The 26400-nt window shown below is 37.2% G+C and overlaps 1 protein-coding gene across 1 annotated transcript in view; it reads left to right on the top strand.

The window, feature by feature from the left end:
* Window positions 1–25857, top strand: part of b3galt1b (UDP-Gal:betaGlcNAc beta 1,3-galactosyltransferase, polypeptide 1b) — a 64536-nt gene extending 38679 nt beyond the window's left edge. The window contains exon 2 of the mRNA XM_059342165.1: window positions 23221–25857. Coding sequence (XP_059198148.1) covers window positions 23448–24434 — 987 coding nt within the window. The 5' untranslated portion in view covers window positions 23221–23447 and the 3' untranslated portion in view covers window positions 24435–25857. The remainder of the gene's footprint in view (window positions 1–23220) is intronic.
* The last annotated feature ends 543 nt before the right edge of the window (window positions 25858–26400 follow it).

The following is a 26400-nucleotide window of genomic DNA, read 5'->3' on the forward strand; positions in this document are numbered from 1 at the left end:
AAGTCACAAAGAAGCACAGCTGCTAACTAGCTAGCTGCTAACAAAGTTAGAGACAAGAGAGACAATGAAAGTGCAAACTGCGCAACAAAATTTGCATAACTTTGTTAAGCTAGCGTTGCTTTATTTCAACCTAGCTAGCAAGCTAATACAAATGATTTTAAAAAAGATTACATAACATAACCTTTATATTGGGACTTCTCCGCCTCCTCCTCTTTTCTTCTTTTTCAATACTGCGCACCGGAGAGCTTTGACGGCGGTGTTGCAAGATATATCAAAACATGTCCGTCACTTGATGTGACCTGACCTCTGTGACAGCGATCTGACCGTCTAAGGGGGGCAAGGCAATTACCACATGTCACGTGACTCAGCACCACAAGTGACAAAATGTCATTGTTTATCTGTTTCTTTATTTTGTTACTATTTATTAATATTAAGAAGGAAGGGCGACAATGGGCATTGAAAATTATTATTGTTTTTGTTTTTTTCTCCCTCGAGGGTGACTGGCAGCGCCCCTCCAGCAGATGGCGCTCTAGGTGACCGCCTATGTCGCCTATGTCTAGAGCCAGCCCTGGGTAGACATTTGCTGTAAAATATCATATTGACTATGGTTTGGACATGATTTATCATAGTCTTACTATTTTACTCTCACTTATTTAGAAAATATAATCATTAAAAGATAAATCCTGTAATACTTTTCTGTCACTGTGTCTAGGTCAGCTCGATATCTCTATTGCAAACTACTCTGAAAAGGATAAAAGAACACCATTTTTGACATTGAAAAGTTAGAAAACCTTAGCCAGTGAACTCGCGTGGAAGATATTTATTATGTGAATAGTAGTGTGTAGAGGGATATTTGGTTTCTAGGCTCTGACCTCCTCACCCCCCACAACTATCCACCGAGCTCTCAGAAAAACACTCCTAAAGCAATGATATAACTACTTGAGTTTTGGTCTGCAGTGAGCGGGTGATTGGAGGCCCCTCCAAAACAACAACAACCTTGGGAGGAAGGCAGGAAAAATATTTCAGCATGAAGCAGCATGTAAGGAGCATTTTTGTGAGCATTTTTATTTCAATTTTGTGTTGTATTGTTTCGAAAAGTGTGTTTTGTTTGTTATTATTATTATTATCATTATTATTATTATTATTATTATTATTATTATTATTATATAAAGGACTTGTTTCATTTATTCTACTTCTAATAGATCCATCAGTCAGACCCTGTTTCACCCTCTACAGGGAACTGGTTTGAATTTGTTCATTCCTATTATGAACACTGAACTGCCTCGAGTAACATAAGCCAGAAATTCTTTGACACATTGATTAAAGACGTTGAAATAAAACTTCTGCTGCATTTTACCTTGGCAGACTCAGAGCTTGCTGGATAACTTGAAAATCATCTGTCAGGTCATTAGTCTTGTCAGGTTTCACATAAATTCACCAAAATTGAAAATATTTTTTCAATAAATCCGTTGATGTAATACTTTGCAGAGAGCCTGTTTAAAAACACCACCCATGACTAATTTCACTGCTTGTCAAGTACTGCAAGACGTTGTTTTCTCCCCTCACAAGATGTTGTTTATTTTGTGGTTTTGGTAGCAGGGAATTAAAATTATAGATTCTTACATTCAGTTTATTCACCATCTGTGAAGATCATGGTTTTAAGAGAGAGACCCCCCTGTCAGGCTTTGCATCTTCTTTTGATGCCAGCCTTGCAGTGACAGCACCATAGAAGTGACCTATAATTCATCTCTCCTCCATCTAGCCTTCATTATTCCTTCCTTGGCTGCTGCATCCTATTCTGAAATGTAAAATGAAACTCACAAGGCGTTCTGCAACATGAAACTCCCGTCTGTTCCTCTCCTGGTTCCTGTGTTATACCTAGTGCAAGGAAAAATGTATGGCTCCAAATGTAAATTCGGAACATCAGAGGCATCATCAAGAGCGATTACTGGCTTAAGGTTGTTTGACATTTTCTCTTCATGTTGAAATCAGGTTACTAAGGAGATAATAGGGATTTGTGGCCGCTCAGCTATAGCCTTCCCGTTTGCTCTGCTTTTAATGTTTGATTTAGCACATCCCTTTTTGTAGCACAGACCTACATATAATCATCTTTACCTTCCCATACAATCCAGACTTGCCATTTCAATTTTGCATGCAATCCATCTCCGTCCTGAACATTTTAAAATGGCACAGTGACAACCGGCTCCCTTTAGGTGTGTACACTCTGTACAACACATTAAAATGTGGAGTGCCTCCTCGCAAGACAAACCAGTAGAACCTCTCTTAAAAACAGCTTGTCAAAGCTAATGATACTGTTGCAGGGAGGAAACAAAGTCCTGGTCATTCACCCCCTCTCAACCTATTTGCACTCCACCTAGCTTAACCTTACTCTTGCTGGATCCATGCTAGATTTTTTAACTGTGCAACAGTAGGTGAGCTAGCTCTCTACCCAGGACATCGATATAAAGGCTCATTCCTGCATTGTGCTCGATTAGCTTGCTAACTAGCTCCATTTAACTTAGCTAATGGATACTTGATTGCTTCTTTTATAAATCCGTACAAGAGGTACAACACAAGCTAGACATCTCACTGCTCTAAACCCCCTTGTTTAGCATGCTAACTCGTGGAATAGCCCCAGAGAGAAAAAGAAAAGCTCTCCCAGTGGGCCTAGCAAAGCTGGGAAGCAACCCTTACAGATTGTTCCTCCAGTTTGTGTGTCTGCATGTTGCATGAGAAAACTGCACAGCCCAGCCCAGAGACCTGTGCACAACAACTATAACTCTGAACAAGTCCCTAGAGACGTGTATCAATACTGTCAAAGGTGTTAGGAAGCTCAGCACTTTGTGGAGACCCTCTTTTCCAAAGCCATGGCCGTCAAGTCCTCTGTGCCCTTGGACCTCAAAGGCAGAAACAACAAGGGGAGAGCAAGACAGCTGTTGGGAGAACAGATGATTGATATCCTGCCTACTTCTGAGTACATGGGTATGGAGAAAGACCAAACTGACTGCACTGTCTGTACCGAAGGTGTTCTGCTACGTGTTCTGTCTGACTATGAGCTGTCTTTTTTTGAGGATTGATATAGGGTTGTGGTGTAAACAACGTATCCATCCTTTGCCATATTATTTAGAGGGAAAAGCTCTGAAAAGAAAGTTCAAGTTCAGGACAGTGAATGTACTTCAGAGAATGCAGTCTATTTTTGCCCTTCGGTTTTTCTCTCACTTATTCCCTTTCACCAAATGCTTGGAAGCAGCGTTGGCACAGTCAGTACAGGGCATGTGATCCCTCGACTAGACGATTTGTTTATTCAATCCAAGTTGGCTCATCAGGTCAAGAAGAGAGAATATCTGTGTCACTCAAAGTCAGAGGGTTTTTTCTGGGTCTGAAGTTGGATACCTTTTGGAAACTGGATATGGTTATCTGCACGTACATTGTTTTACATTGTTGTCCGTCTCCGTTGTTGTCCGTCCGTCTCGAGTGTCAGCGCTTACTAGGATTCATGACTTCTATGATTTAATCCACGTCTCATTTCCGATTAGAAAATTCTAGCACTGGGTGCAAGACTAACACATGTACTCCCAAAGGGTGTGGGTCATTCCAACAGGCCTATGTGCTCATCGAGAGCCGGATGTGGGCCAGAGTTTGATGTGCGATATGCTCAAAGGACCAGCAGTTTGTCTATTTTGATAACCTTGTTAAAGCGAGGGCACTAGGGTTGAGGAGATTATTTTGCATACGTACTTCTGTAAATGTATGCGAATTCACAGTGAGGTGCAGTTTCACTCCACCAAGAGCATGGCTGCACCTCGGGCTCTTTTTTGTGGGTGTCTGTTCTGCCACAAGTTGGCCTTCTCCAAATACGTTTAGGAAGTTTTATTGCCAAGATGCGGCAGCCCCGGGTGTCCTTCAGTCTGTGCTCTCAGCAGGAAAGTAGCTGACATCACTATTACTGCTGTGGCAGGGCTGAATCTTCACAGTCTATCTGGAGGGGTATCTCAGGGCTGGTGCTGTATCGCCTAACTGATGGGTTGTACAGAGTGTGCTGACCCAATGCAAACTGGGGGTTATGCATATATCCAGTGCTCCTATAGGGAAGGTAATGAGGTACAACACAAGTAAGACACCTCACTGCCTTACAGCTCAGTCAAGCACAGTTTAGATAGACAAGGAGAGACTGAGCAACCCAAGGGGAAAGGCGGGCTTTTGAGAGGGGTCCTTCAGAATGGTCTCGTGAGTATGCAATCTCCATACTGATGTTGTGTTGTGCTTCATCTGCTATTTGCATAACCTCCAGTTACAAGACCAGTGTGTTGGATTTAGTGGCATCTAGTGGTGAGGTTGTAGATTGCAACTAAACGAATAACCCTTTTTCTACCCGTCTTTTTCCAATCATGTAGCAGAATATACCGTGGCCTTCAGCTAATGTAAAAATGTAAAAGGCCCTTTCTAGAGTTTCGTTAGTCCATTCTGAGCAACTGTAGAGACATAGTAATGCAACATGGCAACATAGACTCATTCTAAGCTAATTAAAACACAAAAATTCTTAGTTTCAGGTGATTATTCACGAATGAAAACTTATATTGGTAACACTTTACAATAACCAACTAAGTGATGTTTATAGATGGTTTATAGACCAATTATTAACCATTTAAAAAGTGCTTTATACATATTTAATCTTTAAATGTTTTAAAACAATGTCTTAAAGGTATATGAATCATTTTTAGAATCATTAACATACTTAATATGGTGTTAAAAATGTTATAATGAGTGCAACTGAAACCATTAATAAACTATGAATTATAACTTAATTGTTTGTTAATGGTAAAGTAACTTTAAACTTACATTAATAAACCATCTATTTGTCATTTATAAATGATTTAGTTAGTTAAACATTAATAAATGATGTATTTACCATTCTAAATGGCCTATATACGGTTTATAAATGATGATTAAACATTAATAAACTATCTGTTTACCATTTATAAATGATGGTTATTGTAAAGTGTTACCCTTATATCTGCCAACACATCCCCCTAAATCCTCCACACTGTTCCTTTAAATGGCTTCATGTAAAAAACAAACAAAAGAAACACATGTAATGCACTTTTTTCATTAGTAATTAACAAGTTCATTGAGTCCCAGAGTCTCCAAAACATCAAAGCTACAATAGGCACCCTGCAGATTACTGAAGTGTACTATGCATTCCTGTCTTTATTTGAGCCTTGCTGTTTCCTACACTGCTCACTAGTTCTGAGGAGAAGCATGATGAGGAAAAACACCTTCAAATAGGTCAGCAGAGAGACCAATCAGCCGCAGCACCATCTGTCCCTCTAATGACTACCTGGCTGCTCTGTGATGTGACACGGTTGGCTGGAGAGGCTTCATTGCAAACATCTTCTCATTAAGTCTCTGCATTCCTCCCCAACTCTGCTCACAACTCACAACTGATGACACATGATCAGGCCTGTCTCTTTCTAACACAAAAAAAATATATTCCTACCAGGCCCTTTTATCAACAGGGAAGGAGGTAATGATTTTATTTCAGTTTGTATACAGTGAGAACTGAGCTGCCTCTTCCTTTGTTCTTTGTTCTTTTTGTTAAAATTGAAAGACTTTCCTCCATTATAGTCACATAACCCTCATGTGAAAGCATTTCTACTAGCCGAGTGATGATCTGCTTCAGTATTTTCATAATTATATCAGGAACGTAGAATATAAGTAGATAATCTCGTAAAAAGGCTGCTTAAACAAAAAAACTTTATTTAAGAATATTTAACGTTAATATATGTTATACCTACCAAATTCTAGAATTTCACAGAAAGAAAAAATAGAAATGAAATAAACTAAAATAAGCACCAGCACTGTATGTTAAGTCTATTTCTGACCATTTAAATAAAAAATAAATAACAAAAAACATTTGTAATTCTCCCCCAAGAATTGTTTTCATCATTATAAATTCTGTAAAATAGTTTTCATGTCGGAAGGTTTAATACTTTTTAAGGTCAAATACAGACATTATTAAGATAAATAAACTGTTTGTTTGTTAAAATAATTCACAATGATATATGTGGCACTAAAAGTTTGTGCAGAAAAAAATTGCAAAAACTTTGAAGTGATCTCCAAAGTATAGTAGTAGTTTAAAGGCTGCTGCTGGCAGTCTTGCCGGTATTGCTTTGGCAATATTATATTTTAATATCATATATCCAGTCAGTCCAAGGCAGCAGATCCCTGTAAAACTGTCTAGTACTGAACCAATAACAGGACCAGCAATGGAGGCGAGACATCGTGCTGACTAGCAACGAGGTGGAGGATAACAACTCTACTGCACAAACAATTCAATTTAAACTTTGCTTGTTTGAGTAATAACACAATTAACTGCCAATCCACAGTCTGAGTAACGCGTTGTTAAATCAGAATATCAGATGTACTTCAGAGACTCTCCCAGTAAGTGCTAGTTTACCTCAGCTGCATGACAGTGTGTGACTGATTGGTGCAGCTCGTGCACACACAGTAATCATGTCAGTGCTGACACACGACACAGTGGGTGGTTAGTAGTGACTGTCAGTCTTTTAAAGCTGAAAAACAACGTGCCTGAAATCTAATTTTAGTTCATTTGGCCAGCATGTAAACAACACTTATTTCAGTTTCCACAGTGGAAAAAGGAAATATGAGTGAATTGATGGAGGATAGTCAGGGCTTAGCTGAGCCTGATGATGTCTGGAAGCCTGTGTGCCAGCACCAGGACAGCCCCGATCCAATTTATCCCCTGGCTGTGTGCTAATGCCAAAAATCCAGGGCACTCTCTGTAACATTGAACACATCGCTCACAGTTGTGCTCACTTGACATTTTAAAAACTGATACTTATATGTGCAGTTGGCATTCTGTGCATGATAATCTTCTGCATAACAATCGCTGGAAGCTCTGAAAATCCTCGTCTTGTGTCATTATTTTCACTATTTAGAGTTTTAATCAGAGAGAGTCAGTTATCAGGGTTCGTACGGGTGCTTGAAATCCTTGAAAATGCTTAAATTTTAATGTTGTATTTTCAAGGTTTGAAAAGTGCTTGGATTTTGGATAAAGTGCTTGAATATGCTTGAAATTCTTACTGTATTTCTCTTGTAATCTGACTATAGATAATCACATGTTCAATGAAAGAAATAATACATTGAATATTGATATTAGCAAACTGTACTTTTGGTTGTTAAAAGTGTAAAACCATCGCTATCGGTATGGTTGAGTGAAATTACCCCTTTTAGCATGTAAGTACTCATCTAAAACATGCAACTTACAACCGAAAAAACAACGGAAAAGCTTGAAAATGAACCTTAAAAGTCCACTCAAAAAGTGTATGAACCTTGTGTTACATAGCCTTGCAAAAAAATCTTCATTTAAGATATGCTCTCTGCTCTGCTGAATGTTGTAGATTTAAAGGTTAAGGTTGCCCTTATTGTATAGTTTTCTCATTGTCAACAAATTTCATCAAGGGACCAAAACCCAAATCAATAATATCCATCTCTCTATAACTTCAGACATTTATAACCTGTCTGCTGGATTCTAGCGATATCACAACATCACTCAATGGCAGGATCGTCAGATGACACGAAAATCCATCTCGTCAGGCTCCAAGAGATACAATCAGCGTCCTGTGAGGAGCTACAGAAAGCCCAGGCGTGGTTTAGGTGTGTGTGTGACGCCACAGATAAGCAACAGTTTCATAACAACAAGCAGCTCCTGAAGAGTGGAGTATAGATGTTGCAAAAGCAGCAGTGGGAGTGTTTCTTCCTTTAAAGAACAGCAAGGTTTTTCTCAATGTTTTCACTCTGGCTTCAGTTTGTTTCACCAACCAGATCAGCTGCTTCATTGGTCTTATTGGTTGAAGTTAGCTGGTGATTGATGATGTTGGACAGATGGTTTATTCAATAATCTGCCAAGTATTTATTTGAAAGTGGGTTTTCCAAGTAGTTTCTAATGATAACTTGTCAGATGGTAGCAAACCATTTGGCGCGTCGGGTTAATTAATTCCTGCCGAAGACATAAATCCAGTTTTGGAAGAAGTATTCAGGTCCTTTACTTAAGTAAAAGTACTAATACCACACTGTGAAATTACTCCACTACAAGTAAAAGTCCTGCATTCAAATGTTACCCAAGGAAAAATACAAAAGAATCAGCACCAAAATGTACTTAAAGTATCAAAAGTACAAGTACTTGTTATGCAGAATGGACCCACTTAGGAGTAAAATGTACAATATTTGCCTCAAAATGTAGTGAAGTAGAAGTATAAGGTTGCAGTTTACTTAAGTACAGTACTTGAGTAAATGCACTGGTAACACTTTACAATGACCATCATTTATAAATGTTAAACAGATAGTTTATTCATTTTTAATCATCATTTATAAACCGTATATAGGCCATTTAGAATGGTAAATTCATAATTTATTAATATTTAACTAACTAAATCATTTATACATGACAAATAGATGGTATATTAATGTAAGTTTATAGTTACTTTACCATTAACAAACAATTACATTATAATTAATAGTTTATTGATAGTTTTAGTTGCACTCATTATAACATTTTAACACCATATTAAGTATGTTAATGATGTTGAAATGATTCATTTACCTTTAAGAAATTGGTTGCAAACATTTAAAGATTAAATATGTACAGCGCTTATAATTGGTATATAAACCATCTATAAACATTACTTAGTTGCTTATTGTAAAGTGTTACCAATGTACTTAGTTACATTCCACCACCGCATAAATCTCACTATTAAAAATGTTGTGTGTTTATTTGTATAGGATTATAAGACCAGTATCTTTAGAATTAATGGGTTTAAATAATATATTTGTTTGGGACTATTTTCAGCTGCAGAGTAATACACATGTTGTGCTCTAAGTGTACGTAGTAGTATGATTCTGTCAAACCACAGTAGAGTAAACTACAGTGTCCATTTTAGAGCATTAAGAGACATGTTACACTGTGCAACAGGAACCACTTACTGTAGGATCAGTTCATTGATGGATACAGAATATAGAATTTATGCTGTATTCATGCATTAGACAGTGAGAAGGATGGGATTTACTTGTACTTGTTGTCTCCACTGGCATTAGAATCGCCTTCCTTCTGTTAATGTAATACCAGTAGTATACATTCACTATGGAAACACTGTCTCTTGGTAACAAGGCAGACAGTGTTTGCAAAATAGATATTTTACTGCTTTTAGTCCAAAATTATCTTGCACATATCTGTACTTGTTTGTTGAGGATTCAGATGTTTTGCTGCTCTGGAACAAACCAATCCTTCATGTGAAACGGTCATAATTCACATTTCGAGTCAGAACTGCTGCCAGAGCTTATATATTTATGGGTGTTTCCTGATTGCTGAAGTTAAATGTAGTTCCAAGAAAAGAAACTAATGAATCATTTGGCCTGCCGTTTGTAGAATATCCTCTATCTGCACCTAATTTTTGAAATAATCACTTGCAATATAAGAGAAACTGTAGTCGCTACTGGACAAAAACAGCACGGATTTCTCTGCACATTTCAATTACTTTTGTACGTATGCAAAGCCTTGAAAGTACAGGTTAAAAGATGGCACTCACCATCCTTTCCTTTTTTCTGCTGGAAAGACAATCACTGGGTCTAAGAGGGGGCAGAGGTTTGCAGTTTGCTACGTCCTGTTTAATTTGGTGTCTTGGCCTCAGTAATGAGGGTCCTTCACATCACATTACCTGAGACAAGATACAGAAACAGACAAGACAGGACTCGATCAAGAGGATAAAACAAGATAAAGCATAGCGAGCAACCGGATGACAGAATTTTACAGTGTTTTAGTGTACAGTGTTTCCCACAGAGGATTCTTTTATCAAGCAAATGCTTCACTTTCGTATTGGCTCATTGACTTTCTTATTTAATAAAAGCCATTTTTGTGAGAAAGATTAGGAAATTTATCCAGCTGTATTTGATATAGTCCACTAAATACTGCACATCATAATTCCAATATCTTGTCATTTTTAACCAGTAATCTTACATAAATTCTAGATATCCCTACAATACAGACCTAAATGACAGCAATTAATATTTAATTTTCTTTGCAATGTTGTTATAAATTAAAGAACTACCAGAAGACTATAAATTATTGAGTTGTTCAGGTCCTTAACTGCATTCTCACACAATGCACTCTTTGTCGTCTTGTGTTTTTATACCAGTAAAAAAAGTCAGTAATTATTAGTACACTCTGGTCAACAATCAGATTATTTACTATATTATACTTAAATAATTTATTGCTCACTAGTTGACCATCACAATTAGCCTGTGAACAGATATATTACCTACAAACATGCAGAGCAGTGGGAACCCATTGATGTTCAACCGAAGCATGTAAATAAACTACAATTACTGTAGTATTTCTATCGAATCTGCAGATAGTACTATATTGCATAATCCATAGTCGTTCTATTCAGACTGTAATAAATAGAGAAAATAGTTTCAGTAAGCTCATTCTGTAACTCGGCAGATGGTTGCTACGTAACGCTGGTAATAAAGATAAAGGTTGCATTTTACTTCTCACATTCTTGACATTTTGTCAGCAACACTTTCTAGTGCTGTGGTATAAAATATCCACCAAGCCAGCTGTGTCTAAAAATGACACATAATGTTAAAAACTTTACAGGCTTCACACTGGTTCCTGTATTTAGAGGCAGCTCTCTGCAAGTCATTGTTGTTTACACTTAGTTTCTCGTTAAAAACTGAGGAAGCAGTTGATGATTTAAAACTGGCAAGAAGTTGTATTTTTCCTGTTTTTTTTCCCCACGTCATGTCCTTTACTGGCATCAAGGTGAGCATTTTTATTCTGAGTGCGGCGCGTGCTTCACAGCGTGCCTTTGGAGAAGGGAACAAAGACTAGTGGGCACTGGGCAGCATCTGTTCAGGGAGAAAGATTGCTGGCATCATCCCAGCAGGACGCCAGCTTCCTGTTTGTCTGCAGCTCTGCTTTCAAAACCTCCGACTCACCCTGCCCCTTCCTAATATTTTTGGGCAACACCTGATGGTGAATGGTGCGAGCTGTCTCCGTGGTGACCACTGGTACGGGATCTTTGACTCTGCTCTTTATCGTCTAGTTTCCCTGTTGCAGTTATTACTCCCCTGGCAGCGACCACCTGCCTGTCATCTTCCAGTCAAACCCAGAAACGACTCTTATTGTCTCAGACACGTTGATGATTTATTTACACACTTTGCTCTGCCCTTAAAAACAGCAACAACAGTTTAAACAGCTTAGTACTTGAAGATAGGATCCCTCTGACTTCTCCATTTTCTGGCTTGTTAATCAAAACAGTAAAGTCCCACAGGAGTGGATGCTGCCTGAGGACAATATCACACTAATGAACAATTCAATGTGTTGTAATTGGGAATCAACTCTTATTCAAAATATAGGCTGGCACAACAAACGGACAGCATTGTTTGCCTCCATTATGACAAAAAAAGTAAATCTTTTATTTGTTCTATTTATTTTTTATTATAACAATGACAAGTCTCAAGTCATGCACATTGTAAAAATAAAAAAATAAAAAAAATATAAAGGTTTAGGTCAGACAAGACATGTTTATTAATTAAACACTGCTGAGACACAATCCTGCCTCAAGCTTCAAATCACTTTTGACATTTTCAATATATAATTTAACCAGTTCCCTAACCCTGAAGGCTGAGATTTCCTGAACATAATCCGACAAACCATCAATCAAAGTTTCAATAGCAGGTGTTGTATTAGAAGAGTGGAAAATAAGAAAATGTGTTGCAGATACGTTGTGTGACTCTTGTGAGTTGGCAGAATTAATTAATTGAAATCTTATCTTGGCAAAATTAATTGTGAAACCATATTTGCTGCTGGAAATTAACAATAACCTTGAAGTGATTAAGACAGAATCACCAATTGACTGTCAGTTCAGGCACGTATGCAGTTTACAATGATAACGGCAACATTCATTCATTTTCCTTGAACGCTTGTCCCAAACTATCCCGGGGCAGACGCATACAGGCATGGAAAAAAATATTAGAAAACCATGGGAAATATCAGCTCTTAAATTAAAGTCGTATGAGCTATTTTTGTTGTTATTATTATATTTGTCTAAACATGTACCTTTAGTTGTACCAGGCATTTAAATGAACAAGAAATTGAAGAAAACAATGGTCTAATCATTTTTTCCATGACTGTAGAGAATGACAACCCATGCTTGCATTCACATCTATGGACAATTAATATGCAAACTCCACACAGAAGAGCTGCAGGTTGGAGTCAACCCAGCGACCCTCTTGCTGTGAGCCATAGGTGCTAACCACTACACTACAAAATTCAAAGCAATTTGTTAAACAATAGGTTCTTGATTTCAGATAGAGCTAAATAAAAGACGTCTCAAGAAGGTTTATTTATTTATTTATTTGAAAACAGTTTTTGTAGAAGCAGAGTGGAGCAGTTTTTACCAGCTGGCTAGCTAATTAAGCTAGCGTTAGCTAATTAAGCTAGCATTAGCTAAGTACTAAAAACATCAGTTTCAATCCAGATTCGGAGGCGTTCAATTCAATGACAATAGAAAATTACAAAAATAATTCTCTATGGACGTTTCTGTGCTAAAAGTATCCATTACAAGCCGTTTAACATTTAAAAACAGGTTTCAGAAAGAGGCACAAAGAGTTCAGTAGAGTTCACACTAGAGACACGAGTTGTTTCAAATGCAGTCTCCACCTGAATTTTTAATATTTCCAGTCCATCTGTTGAAATTTATGTATATGTAAATACTGCATTGTTATTGTTAGAGATAGCAATTAGTGGGCGGTTTGAGGGGGATAAGGAGGAATGCTAACATCCCACTTGTTATCAGAATGATCAAAATTATTGCGCGATTTGCTAGTCTCAGTTAAACTAAACAAACAGGGTCACTGGTTACTGGTTCAAGTAACTTAACAGAAATGTAACTTAAGGTCAAACTGTTATGTTGTTCTATGATTTGTTCCTTGACTTTCATGAGCCAGTTAGCTGAACATGCAAACAAATTGTCTTTTTTGCTTTGTTTGTGGTTGTGTAAAGGCTAATAAAAGACACCACAAATCTTTTAATGTCAAAAAATGTAAATACCTCTTTCTATATTTTTTCATTTTAGCCCACTGCACCTTCAGCCAGTGAGAAAATCAATAAGGTCATTAAATAAACTGACCTTGCATTGCTGTATTAACTGCCCTTCACTTTTAACTTAAAGCATAATGTGTTTATGTGATAATGAAACAACCACTCAACAACCATCCCATGTGTAAATGCTGTGTTACACTTCACTTCCTTAATTTATATATTATATGAAATATAACAATATCAAACTATGCTGCTGCATTGGCCCACTATAAAGCCAATAATGCTTTTTTATTGGAATTATATATACAATAGAAAGCAAATCTGTGTTTTAGAGATATATTCAACTGATATTAACTTTCCGACAGACTCAAGGGATTTCATCTCTCCCATTGGAGGACTGTGACTATACTAGTTTTATGTTTTTCAATCTATCAAAAGTTTTCTTTCAGCTTAATGCGGCTTCACTCATTTAATTTCGAGTATAGATTTTCCTCCTGTGTTTAGCTTGCTATAATAGCAGAGCTTAATTTAGATCAAGCCCAAAGCATAAAATATGTAAATGACAATATTCCCCCAATGTTTCAGTCAGGGAGCAATAAAGAGGACAGGAGTCTGTGGGAAATAGAGAATCTGATTCTTTTGTTCGTCTGGTTTCAAATCAAATCTCATCTTCCTCTGCAGAGAGATGGAGACTGTGATTAGACTGTTACTGTTGCATGAATGCCTAATATGCTATTTGCATTTTAAACTAACACAGCATGCTGTTTTTGAGATTTTAATGCTATTCAATTACAAGGTTGAACATGTCCAATAGTCCTGTTTCTCTTGAAAATGTTTTGATTGTGACTTCACTTGGATGTTTGACCTCAACTGTGCAGAAGAATCCATGTTGAGAGTTTGACACTAGAAGACTGCTCTTCTTGCATAATATTAGATTTAAAAAATATATATTTTTCAGTGAGTATGAAGTAGACATGCTTTTAAGGAGTCTTTTTCTGTGTAAAAGCCATATTAGACACAAATTATTATTCATAGCATAACATAACTTGTCTGGAAGGCATCTTTAATAAATGAATAAGACATGAAAGGAATATGTCATAGACAAAGTATTTATCCATTTAACAAGTATAGCTCGTTATTATGAAATGTTATTTAATCTTCTGCCTTTTTACAATTACAGCCTATTTTATTTCATTCCAGCTGTTAAATGAGGGAGAAATAGACGTGCTTCTAAGAAATCGTTTTTTTTTCTTTAGTGTTAGGAAATAAATCATCATTCAAAGCAACATTTTAATATGTCAGATAAACATATCTGGTGGGGGGAGCTCTTTAAAAAATGATTAATACAGAAATAATATGTGTAAACACAGACATATTATGTAACATTACCATGGAATCATATCTTTCATCCTCCAGAGTTTATTGCAGGCTGTTTTTTTTTTTGTTGTTTTTTTAATGTATTTAATTTCAGCTTTTATCATTTATTTATTGCTGTTTTTATTCCACCATGCCATTTCCCAATAAAAATTAAAATCATCACAAAGATGTTTGTAACGACAAACCAGGTAGGAGCAGTTATGTGTTAGCATGGATACATGGACATTTAACAGATGGCACTGTGAAATACAAATAAATATAAATAAATAACAACTGCTTAGGTAGGGCTGGGCAATATATCGATATATTTTTAAATGTGATATGGATTTTGACCATATCATATATATTGATATAGTTCAATATATTTTTCTATTTTTTATTTAAATGTGCACTTTATGGAGCTTTGATTTTTTTTTAAAAGGTACTCCTGTTGTTACACAGTATTTATGTTCACTTAAAAAAAACGGTTTCAATAAAACTACTTGTTGATTATTACTAATTACTATTACTAATATTATTATTATTATTATTATCATTATCATTATCATTATCATTATTATTATTATTATATTATTTTATTTTGTTTTTATTTTATCAAATTATTACTATCATTATTACATAGTATATACTGTACTATTATTATATACTGTCTAGTCATTATAACATTATTACCATCATATCATCAGTATAATTGCCATCATCTTGCCACTGTACCTTACCTACCAACTTATCTTCTTTTTAACTTCTTAAGTGTCCTTGTTCTACTCTGTGTTTTCTTTCTATCTATCTATCTATCTATCTATCTATCTATCTATCTATCTATCTATCTATCTATCTATCTATCTATCTATCTATCTATCTATCTATCTATCTTGTGACATATCATATTTGGCTTTGACTTTGACTCAACATTTGCTCTTCACATATGACTTTTGGTCCATATCGCCCAGCCCTATTATCAGGTAATTTAGAGTCACCAATTAAACTTTTCACTATTCACTATTGAAGCTGCATGTCTTTGGACTGTAGGAGGGAGAGAGAACCATCCTGCTGTGAGGTGACAGTGCTAACCGCTGCACCCCTGTGTCGCCCTTCACAGTTTCATGTTATTTATTTCATATTCGACACTTTGAGTTACCATAGCAACAAGGTGAAATAGACTTACAGTAGCAAAGACTAATCGGCACAGCACAGAAAAAGTAAATGTCACCACACTCCACTAATACATGAGTTATCTTTCAGGGCTCTCGTTGAAAGCAATTCCACATTATTCAGGAGAAGTGTTCTCAGCTGATATACTGAAGCCATTTCTGGTGGTTTGTTTCCACAACAACACATCTCACAGTGCACAACAGTCTGTCTGAAATATAGTGTTTTTAGAGAAGCTTTACAAGCTCATTATTGTTTAAAGGATCTGGTGCAGTTAAGAAATTGTCCTTTCAACTTGTTTGATTTGTGTTTCATAATAAGAGTTCCAGTAAATGGCTCATAAAATATAGAGAGATTCAAGCAAATGTTGTGAGGAAAAATCTTTGAAGTAGTGCACACGGTCACTCTCCTTTCTTCTCCAAGGTCGATGAAATCTCCTCCACAAGCTTGCAAATGTGGCTTCAGCAGATTTAAGACTTCACCACTTGCTGTGCTACAATTTTCACATCATTTCTCACACATCTCTGCTCCATCAGGCGGTCCTGTCGTCAGTATTTCATATATCATCCAGTTATTTGTTAGTGTGAAAAATTACACACCAACGCTGCGGCTGTAATCCATATTTCAGATTAAAAGTCTCAGAAACTTCTTAATGTCATTCGCATATTATTGAAGTCTAAATAAAAAGAGGTGTTAGTATTTTATAAAAAAAACATTGTGTAGATATATATACTGTCAGTAAGATATTAAAATGCAAAACATATATTATTAAAACAAATCTCAAGTTCTGCCATTAGTTTGCTGTATGATTAAAAAGTATAACCAAAGAGTGTTGTGCCAAATGAAAGGCAAGGTAATCAATTTAAATTTCGGTCACAGGCTCTCCTCAATACTCACGCTTTGTATGAACCAGTTAATTTAATCTGGCAATCTATTAGCTCTGAGACGTTGTTATTGGAAAAACACTTTGGAGACCCGTCTATAGATGGGCACGGGGCCATGAATCAAAACATTTTTGTTGTGTGCAGAGGAGAGCGTGATAGCCCCCTTTTTAGGAACCAGCACGCCAAACAGTCAACCCAGAGGCTCGGAGAAAGAAATGCCATGTCTTGATGAATGGCTGTCTTTGTGCTGTGCTCCCCATACGAGTTTACCCCGTGCTATATCATAAATCATGATAAATTGGCTCTCTGTTGGAAGTATAGGCTAATTATTTCCTCATTTCATTCCCCTCCCTGTTGTGTTTCTGGAGCGTGTTTTGTGTCCTAAAGGTCCAGAGCCCTGCAGTTCTGACCGTGCTCCTCCCCATAGACACTGTTTTATATTTTACTATCCTCTCTGCCAATCACAGGCCCAATCACTGGGAGAGTTTATGACTGATTCTCAGTGTGACATCCCCCATAATGAAGACTGATTAGAAAAATATCTCTGCAAAGGTCTGGTGGCTCTGCTCCATGCTAGTCATCTAAACACAAGCAGCCACATATCTGCCATAGACCACCGCAAACTCCTTGGTAACAAACTACAAATAGAGCTGAGATTTTATATTACAACTAAATGTGGTGCTAGTTCCCAGCTAAGAGTTTTCTCATAAAGGTGAACCCAGAAAGGTGAACCCAGGGGCCCAGATGGGATTTTTGAACGAAGCTGTCAGCAAATGATTTCAACTCAATGAGTTATTTTTCTACTCCATGCCGTAAACCAAATATGTTTTATTTAAACATTTTTAAATAAACTGTAGTGAAAACAACAACCAACATATTCACATAAATAAAAAGAAGGTTGTACATGAAATTTCCAGTGCAGCCAAACAAATTTACTGACTTGAAGCTGACTCAATGAAGGACCCAAAAACATCCTTCCTTTCATTTCCCTGAACATACTGCTGGGCATTTTCTTGTCTGTCAGGATTTTCTGAGCCTATGATGGGGGGACCCAAACAAAGTAGGGGGGTTCGGGGTTATGCCCCCTCGGAGAACATTTTTGCTCTAAAAGCCTAAATTTGGTGCCTCTCGCACATTTTAATGCTACTATTCCATCTTAATCATTGCATATTTTAATGAATTATTCTAAAGGAGATTAAGGGTTTTTCTATGTTTTATTTAAGGCTTCATTTTTTGACAGTCTTCTTCCAAATTCTGTGGTGGACTCTGCTAACACATCCATGTGCTTTTATTTTGAAAGCTACATGTGTTTGCTTTTATTTTGAAGGTGGGTCTAAAACGTTCTTACCTCAACAAAAACTGCTCTTAATAGTTTAATTTAAGAGCTGATATCTAGCCATTTTCCATGGTTTTCTTCATAATGATTTTGGTTTTTATCAAGAAATCCATGGAAAATGTCATGGTTGATATCAGCTCTTGAATTAAACTCTTATCAGCTATTTTTGTTGTTTTCATTATAATTGTCCAAACAAATGTACCTTTAGTTGTACCAGGCATTAAAATGAACAAGAAATTTAAGAAACAATGGTCTTTTTTTTCCATGACTGTATATTGGTCAGATTGCAGCCATAATGAGAAGGTCAATCTCTCCATACAGTTTATTTTCGTTAACTATTGCAATCCAATCATCCTTTGATGGCAGGTTTACCTGCAGCCATTTCTGTGGCATGGATTTCTGACTTTATAGACACCTATCTTGGGCCGAGAGATTGTCCGGATATTTGCCCAGGTATAATAAAACAAAATCACTGTCAACTGTTGAATGAACTAACACACTATGTCCACAGTGACCAGTCGCTAGTGTTCGTGAATGTGAAACAAGGTATTCGCCAATAAACAGTAGCACAAGAACTTATAGGGGATAAAAATTCTGCTTATGTAGTGGTATGTGTTTATTGCAGTGGGTTATTTTTTAATGTACACTTAATGAGCTGTTGAACTAAGAGGGGTCTAAAGAGCACATTATGATGAATAACAGGACAGATGGCCCAGACTTTAAGTTCATCAGCATTTAAAGTTGCAGTAGAGGAGAGTTGTGCTAACAATCATCTCCAGTGTGATTTGTTGGTGACTTTACTTGACCTCACTTAAATGTCATCAAAACATTCTTTCAAAAGTGCAAAAATCATATTAATGTTCCAAAACACTGATGCAACAGATTTTATTGAGTGCAGCAGCTGACTAACTAGAGTGACGGTTAAAAAAAAAGAAGCTTCTGGCTATTAAAAATTTCCAATCATTCTGAAGCTTTTCTCCAGAAAATCCTCATTTTGCCAATTCACCCATCGGAGGTCAAACTAGGCAGCGGAGCAGAAAGCATAATTACACCGGATCTCTTTTGTTGAGAGCAGATTGTTCCCCAAATTAAAGCCAGGATGATACATCTCCCATAATCACGATCTACATCTCTCTGCTTCTCCTCCTCAAGGCTCCTTCTCCCACTTACTTTTCTATATCCTGCTCATGTATTATACCGACTGATATATGCTAACACCCGATAGACCCATTTATATCTCTGAATAAACACGCATGAATGTCTGAAGCTGAATCTAAAGTGATGCTGAGACATCATGACCATTATAATGACACAGATGAGTGATTTAACATTTGGTTCCATTGATTCAGAATAAAAGTTCACGACAGCACTGAGCTGTCACTTGAGCTGTTTCTTTGAGCCGCAGTTTATCAGAACACGAGGAGTCTGTTCTGCTCTTCATAGACGGTGCAAGGACAGGGCATTATGTAAGTCCTCTCACTTCAGCTCTGCTTATGCACGGAGCACATTCACCTTAATAATGACATTCAGTAGTTCATTCAAGTAGTAAAATAAAAATCCTCAGCTTCAATCAGAGGCAGGGACAAATTGAGTAGTCTATTTCATCCTGCAGTGTCTGTCAGTGTGTTTGTGTGTGTGTGTGTGTTCACATGAAAGCCTCAGCTCAGAAGTGTTTGTGTTTGAGAGCAACTGGAGGTTGTGTTTTACATGCTGGCATCCAAATGAACTGTCACATAAACATCGCCTCCGTTCTGTCTCATAAATATTTTTGCTTCCGTCTGGAAAGTGAGATTTCGGAGTGACAATGTGGGACACAGTGACTGCAGCGTGCTACCAACTGGCCCTTGTAATTGCATATTTGAACATGTGTACATGTATACACAGCATGTGCCTCGTGTCCGTGCCGCTCTCTGTTTTCACTTTGTTATTAACCTCTGAGCAAACAGCCGCTGCCCTGTTATTCTGCCCTCCACTGTGCCTGACCGTCCTCTGGTATTAGAAAATATTGGCGTCTGTCTCGGTGTATTCCTTGCGTCTGAGTAAACTGTTGTTAAGGGGAGCGATTGTTTGCTTCTCGATCTCCTGTGAGATCTCACAGTAATTTCACAAGAGGAGGAGAAGTCTGATATTGTGAGCAAATATACTCGAAGTAAGAGTTTTGCTGAAAGACTCTGGGGAAAAGAGTTCAGTACAAAATAAACTGAGAAGTAACAACATTTGTACAACAGTCCCAGACTCTATTCTCAAACTGACACCAAATGAACAGTATATTGTAGTCACAGTGCGAGATAAAAAGGTATATTTCTCACAGTCCACAGTTATAAAAGGCCAGCGCTATTTCTTGATGGTAAACAGATATTTGTGAAGCAAGAAGTAGGGTTAATTTCTCATAGATCTCTATACAATCTGACTTGTTTTTGCAACATTGGCTTCACTTTCCAGACCCAGGAACCCAGAAGTCTCATATATTGTAAATGAAATGCAGTCAAAAAATTGAACAGTTTCCATATTTAGATCAGAATAGGGCCGGGCAATATGACAATAAATACACTTTAAACTATATTAAAATATCTATTATATGTAATTGTCTGTATCGTACTTATTGCAATGTGGAAAATGGTTAAGTTTACACCATATTTATGATTTACACTCACCTTCTGATCTATGTAAAGATAGGCTTTACCATGTGGTTATTTGATATAGACTATTTATTATTGATTTGCCAGGAAACATGATATATCATGATATATACAGGATATCGTTATGGAGATATGAAATGACCTACACTGTAAAGAAAAAAATCATTTTAAAAAATTGTAAAAACTTAACTTAAACCATAAGTTATTATACAGATCCTAAAAAAAAATAATATACAGTTAATATTTGTATTGAAAAAATGAATATATATATTTGTAAAATGACTTACTTTTCTTTTTCTTTTTTTTACTTCAATATGACGAAAAGTGAGAAGAGGAGAAGTCTGATATTGTGAGCAAATATACTCAAAGTAAGAGTTTTGCTGAAAGACTCTGGGGAAAAGAGTTCAGTACAAAATAAACTGAGAAGTAACAACATTTGTACAACATTTGTACCCAGACTCTATTCTCAAACTGACACTAAATGAGCAGCATAGATGTAGTCACAGTGTGAGATAAAAAGGTATTTCTTACAGTCCACAGTTATAAAAAAGGCCAGCGCTATTTCCTGTGACACATCCCCTTCTACAAAGACGGGGACATTGTTTTCAAAGCATGTACCGTATCATTTGTTGTTAATGTCGCATCTCTCAGTCTAACAAAGTACATTGATATACAATATAGCTATAGACTGCAGGTAATTGCAGTCTATTGTTAAATGGAATTCAAATCATATCATTATAGCTACATTTGTCTGAGCAGCCGGGGTTGTGCTACTACTCCAGCTTTGAAGATGGAAATGTAGTGTTTTATTACATTATAGCCATTCTGCTGTGAAGTGCATTTTCTGTTCTGGCGTCCCCGAATGAAAAGAAAAGTAACAGAGAGCTTCTAGTGCCGGGATACATGATCTACATGCACAACATACACGGCTGAGCCACCTGCGCCAAAAAAAAAAAAGCTCAAACAAATGCCATTTCTGTGTCCACACCGCAGAACGACTGCTCAAAAAAAGAGACATGCCAAATGTCTGTCAGCTCAGTGAACGTCAGGCAGTGTACAGCAGTGCAGCATGGAATGAATAAACTAGGAGGGGGGAAAAAATCACCTCAGGGGAGAAGCTTATCATGGCACGGTGTTCCCTTTGTGCCACTGTATCACACTGTCATGCAGGATGCTGCCAACCACACAGCTCCTTTGAGCTGCAGAACAAGAGAGCTTGGAAATCATGTTTTTTTTTAAGTTTAAAAGGCCATTTGTCTGCTCTTCAAATCAAATGTCAAACTGTGCACTAAGATCATCTGTGCACGAAGATCTTTTAAGTTTTCAGACAAAATGTATCAGTCATTTTCATTAAATGATTGCTGACTAGCTGATACTCCAAAGCGACTTACATCAAATATGGTGATCATTTCTATTGCTACATTTAGAGACAAAAGAATAGTTGTTTTTTTTACTATTATTTATCATTTAAGCATTTAAATCAGTTTCTATAAATAAGTTAATTGAAAAATGATGTCATTGATACTTTAAGCTATAAAATAAAGCTGTAAAAGATGTAAACTAAATGTGTTTTACATACTCAGGTACTGCACTTAAACACAGTATTGATATTTTTGTTCTAACGATATTTTGAACCATAATGTGAATGTGACAGTTTATTAGATGAGATAAGATAAGACTTTATTGATCCTGCAGTGGGGAAATTCAGCCGTCACAGCATATGAAGATGAAGAAGCTACAAAGATATTAAAAAAAAGAAAAAAAAGACATATGCGAATGTGAATATACATACATTATATACACATTTTATACTTACATGGCTGCTATTGAACGTTATTGTTAATATTGAACATTGGGTTTTTGTGAGTATTTTGTATTGCGCATTAGCTGAAAATGAATTGTTGTGTCTTAATAAGGAAAATGAATAAATAAAAAATATGTATGTGTATAGGCATTTTACTTCAGACTTCAATAAAGTATCTCAATACTTCTACAGATGAACTTAACAAAATCGCCAGGAAAATACCTTGCAGTTTGTGGCACTCTAATATTCAAGATGTCTGTTGTGAATGTGCTTCCTTTGCACTTTAACAAAATCTGCTCCATTAATATATGATCATAATCAAGTATTCTATGTTTTTATTCAACGTGAGAGCAAAATGAAAATGAAATGAATCAACATCAGAGTGAATTTGACCCTTTTTAAAAACCAAAGTTGTAACACACGCAGAAACAATTCTACTTGACAATGTGTGTTCCCAGACATAAATAATATATATGTGTGTGATGATGCTAGACGGCTGATCCACCACAGTCCCACGTGTGTTACAGTGACTTTTGAAATGTATTAGATATTGATTTCGTCTGAGCCTCCTTCCTCTGACTAGATTAACTCCAAGGAAACAAATTAATTTTTCATAATTGAGTAGTGAAGATTTTTTACTCCAATACCCAAATGATGAGCTTGAAGTTTCTCTGCAGTGTTTCTGTGTTATTTCTGAAGTAAATCTAACATGACAGCGTGTCCTCATTGGGGTCACTTGCTGCTGATTGCAAAGTCTATGTTGTGGCTTTTATTCATAACCGAGTGTCTGTTTATTGGTATTGAAGAAGAAAAAAGCTGCAGTAGTTTTTTTGCATGATTTATTCAAAAGTATATATATTTTTAGGGTCTGTTTGATATATTAATGTATCTCTCTCTTTCTCTTTCAGATGTAAATGGAGCAGTACTGTCACCAAGAGAAATTGGACGTCCATACCATTTCGAAGTGCTTTGCATTTAAACGCAAACAGCATCTCTCTAAAGTAATCCATTACTGACAATTAATGTCAAAGTGCACGCTGGAGCAGCTTCATGCTGCCTCGCCGGGTGAACCATTGCTAATGGAAAGAAAGCCTTATGAGATCCAGCTGATCAAAATACACCTAAATGCAGCATAATGCCTTCAAAAGTGTCATGTTTATACCTGTTGACAGTGGTCTGCTGGGCGAGTGCTCTGTGGTACTTAAGTATATCTCGCCCAACGTCCACCTATGTCGGCCACATGTCGGTGCCTATACGGAAGACTGCAAAAACCCCAAAAAACATCACCTTCACCAACATCCACACCCGCCCCCTCAACCCACACGCCTTTGAATTTGTCATCAACGAACCGAAGAAGTGCGAAAGCGTCGCCCCCTTCCTGGTCATCCTCATCAGCACCACGCACAAGGAGTTTGACGCGCGGCAGGCCATCCGGGAGACCTGGGGGGACGAGAGCACCTTCACCGACATCCGCATCCTCACCATCTTCCTGCTGGGCAAGAACACGGACCCCGTCCTGAACCAGATGGTGGAGCAGGAGAGCCAGATCTTTCATGACATTGTGGTGGAGAACTTTATTGATTCCTACCACAACCTCACCCTCAAGACCATGATGGGCATGCGCTGGGTGGCCACCTTCTGCCCCAAAGCGCAGTACGTCATGAAGACGGACAGCGACATCTTCGTCAACATGGACAATCTGATCTACAAGCTCCTGAAGCCCACCACCAAGCCCAGAAGGAGATATTTCACTGGCTATGTTATAAACGGGGGTCCCATTAGGGATATGCGCAGTAAGTGGTACATGTCCAGGGACTTGTACCCCGACAGTAAGTACCCTCCTTTCTGCTCGGGCACTGGCTACATCTTCTCGGCAGACGTTGCTGAGCTCATCTTCCAGACTTCATTACACACGAGACTGTTGCACCTGGAGGATGTGTATGTGGGACTGTGTTTGCGCAAGCTTGGTATACACCCGTATCAGAACAGTGGTTTTAATCACTGGAAGATGGCCTACAGTCTGTGCAGGTACAGGCGGGTTATCACCGTGCACCAGATCTCCCCGGAGGAGATGCACCGCATTTGGAATGACATGTCCAGCAAGAAGCACCTGAGATGTTAAGGGGCCACCGAACAACAACTTTATTTTATTTTTTTTGTTGTTGCCTTTTTCCTCTTTTTTCAAATCTCATCACAGTGAGAAATGTAAAAACACTGAGAGCTGCTGCAAGTCTCTATTTCATGACAGTGTTTTTTATTTACATCCCTCTATGTCTCTTTCTGCTGATTACACCTCACGATTGTTAATGAATGCATGAGGCTTGTAAAGCGCGTATTCTCATGCATAATTAAAAATGTGGTGTTTGTTCCTGAAAGTAATTTTTGTTCATGTATTCCAGGTACAAATGAAAGCAGAATATTCTTTATAAGCATTAAGTCAATCAGCGTTAAGCGTTAAGAAGTAGTGTGGCCTCATGGGTAAGAGAAGGCCTTGGTTTCATACTCATAACCTTCTGCCCTGCTAAAGTGTCCTTGAGCAAGACACTGGATCTCTACGAGCTGCATGGCTGCTGACTCAGCACCCGGATTTTCCTGCAGGAGAGCAAGCCGAAAGAGGAATTGTGTGCAGGAATCAATAAAGTATTAAATTACTATATTACAGCTAAAATATCATACATTTTAAAAGTATTATTTGCAAAGAAAGAAGAGTTCCCGGACAATTAGAGTGCAAATAGTGATCATACCCAACAACAAAGCAGGTGTTCTGTTGAGGTGAAACTACATCTACACTTATGCTGCCATCTTTATCATGTCGGATACAAAGCTGAAAATAAGCTGCAGTATATTATCAGTCTCCAAACAGACCGAGTTGATAGATATTTTTGCTATTTTTCAATTGATCTTTTTCTCTTGCATTGGTAAAAATGAAACCCTGTAGCTAGATTCACTGGATGCTCTTTTCTTTTTTCTTTTTTATGAATTTGCCTGATGTTTTTGTTTACACATTGTTATGCTTCCACTGCCTCTTCTCTGTGAAAAAGTCAGATGTATATTTTGGTTTTCAGATGCATTTTGTTTTTCCTCCACTTTGACATTTTTATACTTGAGGTAATTGTGTGTCTCAGCTACCAGCTCCTCATTACTCCAGCTGCTGCTCTTGGTTATGTATGCTGTATGTCAGCAGCTATTTCAGCTCATCGCCTCCTCCACATATCAAGAGAAATACAGCATAATGTCGTGCAAGTATGAGTTTATCTGTAGCTAAGACCATTACAGACTGGATGTATTATCATATGTATCTGGCATATCAGTGATTGCTGAAGCATTGCTACTGACATCATGGAGAAAAAAAATGTGTTTCTCAGAAAATGTGGCTTTCATGGCCAAATTTTCATTTCTTTTTTTCAAAAGTTTTGTAGTATAACAAGCTAATGTGACATTTACTGTGAAAGCATCTATCCCGCAAGGGGTTGTTGTTATATATTGTATGTTTTTTATATTAAAAAACAAATACTTGAATAATTAAAGTTATATTACTGCTTTCACTGGTTGTCTGTTTTGAGTTCCCTATCACACTTTTGATTTAATCAAACATCTTTTTTAATGTTACGTTTTTTTATTAAAACCCTTTATGATTTTGCACCCTTGGGGGTTGGGGGTTGTGGGCAGTGGATGGAGATAGCAGGTCAAAAATTAAAATAAATTACAATAGATTATCTGAGATTATATCATCACACATGAATATATTGGGCTTATTGAGTCTCAGCTTTCCAGTGATACTATGTGGGTTTTGCCTTACACTTCATTTTAAATTATCATAAAGCGAGCATGTATGTAAAGAGGAGCATTGTGGCTACCAGTGGTGGAATGTAAATGAGTACATTTACTCGAGTACTGTATTTACAGGTTTTCTCAGTCGCTTTGCTGCATGTCTCACATTATTTACATTTACACAGCAGTTAATGCATTTCTCAAGGCAATTAGTACAAACTGCAAAACCTAGTTGATAACCTGCAAAAGCATCCTCTTGCTCAAAATGGATCATAGCTCATACCTCAAAAGCAAGTATTCATGTCAATGAAAGTGTC

This window comes from Centropristis striata, chromosome 10 (genome assembly GCF_030273125.1).
Source record: "Centropristis striata isolate RG_2023a ecotype Rhode Island chromosome 10, C.striata_1.0, whole genome shotgun sequence".
NCBI classification, from domain to species: domain Eukaryota; kingdom Metazoa; phylum Chordata; class Actinopteri; order Perciformes; family Serranidae; genus Centropristis; species Centropristis striata.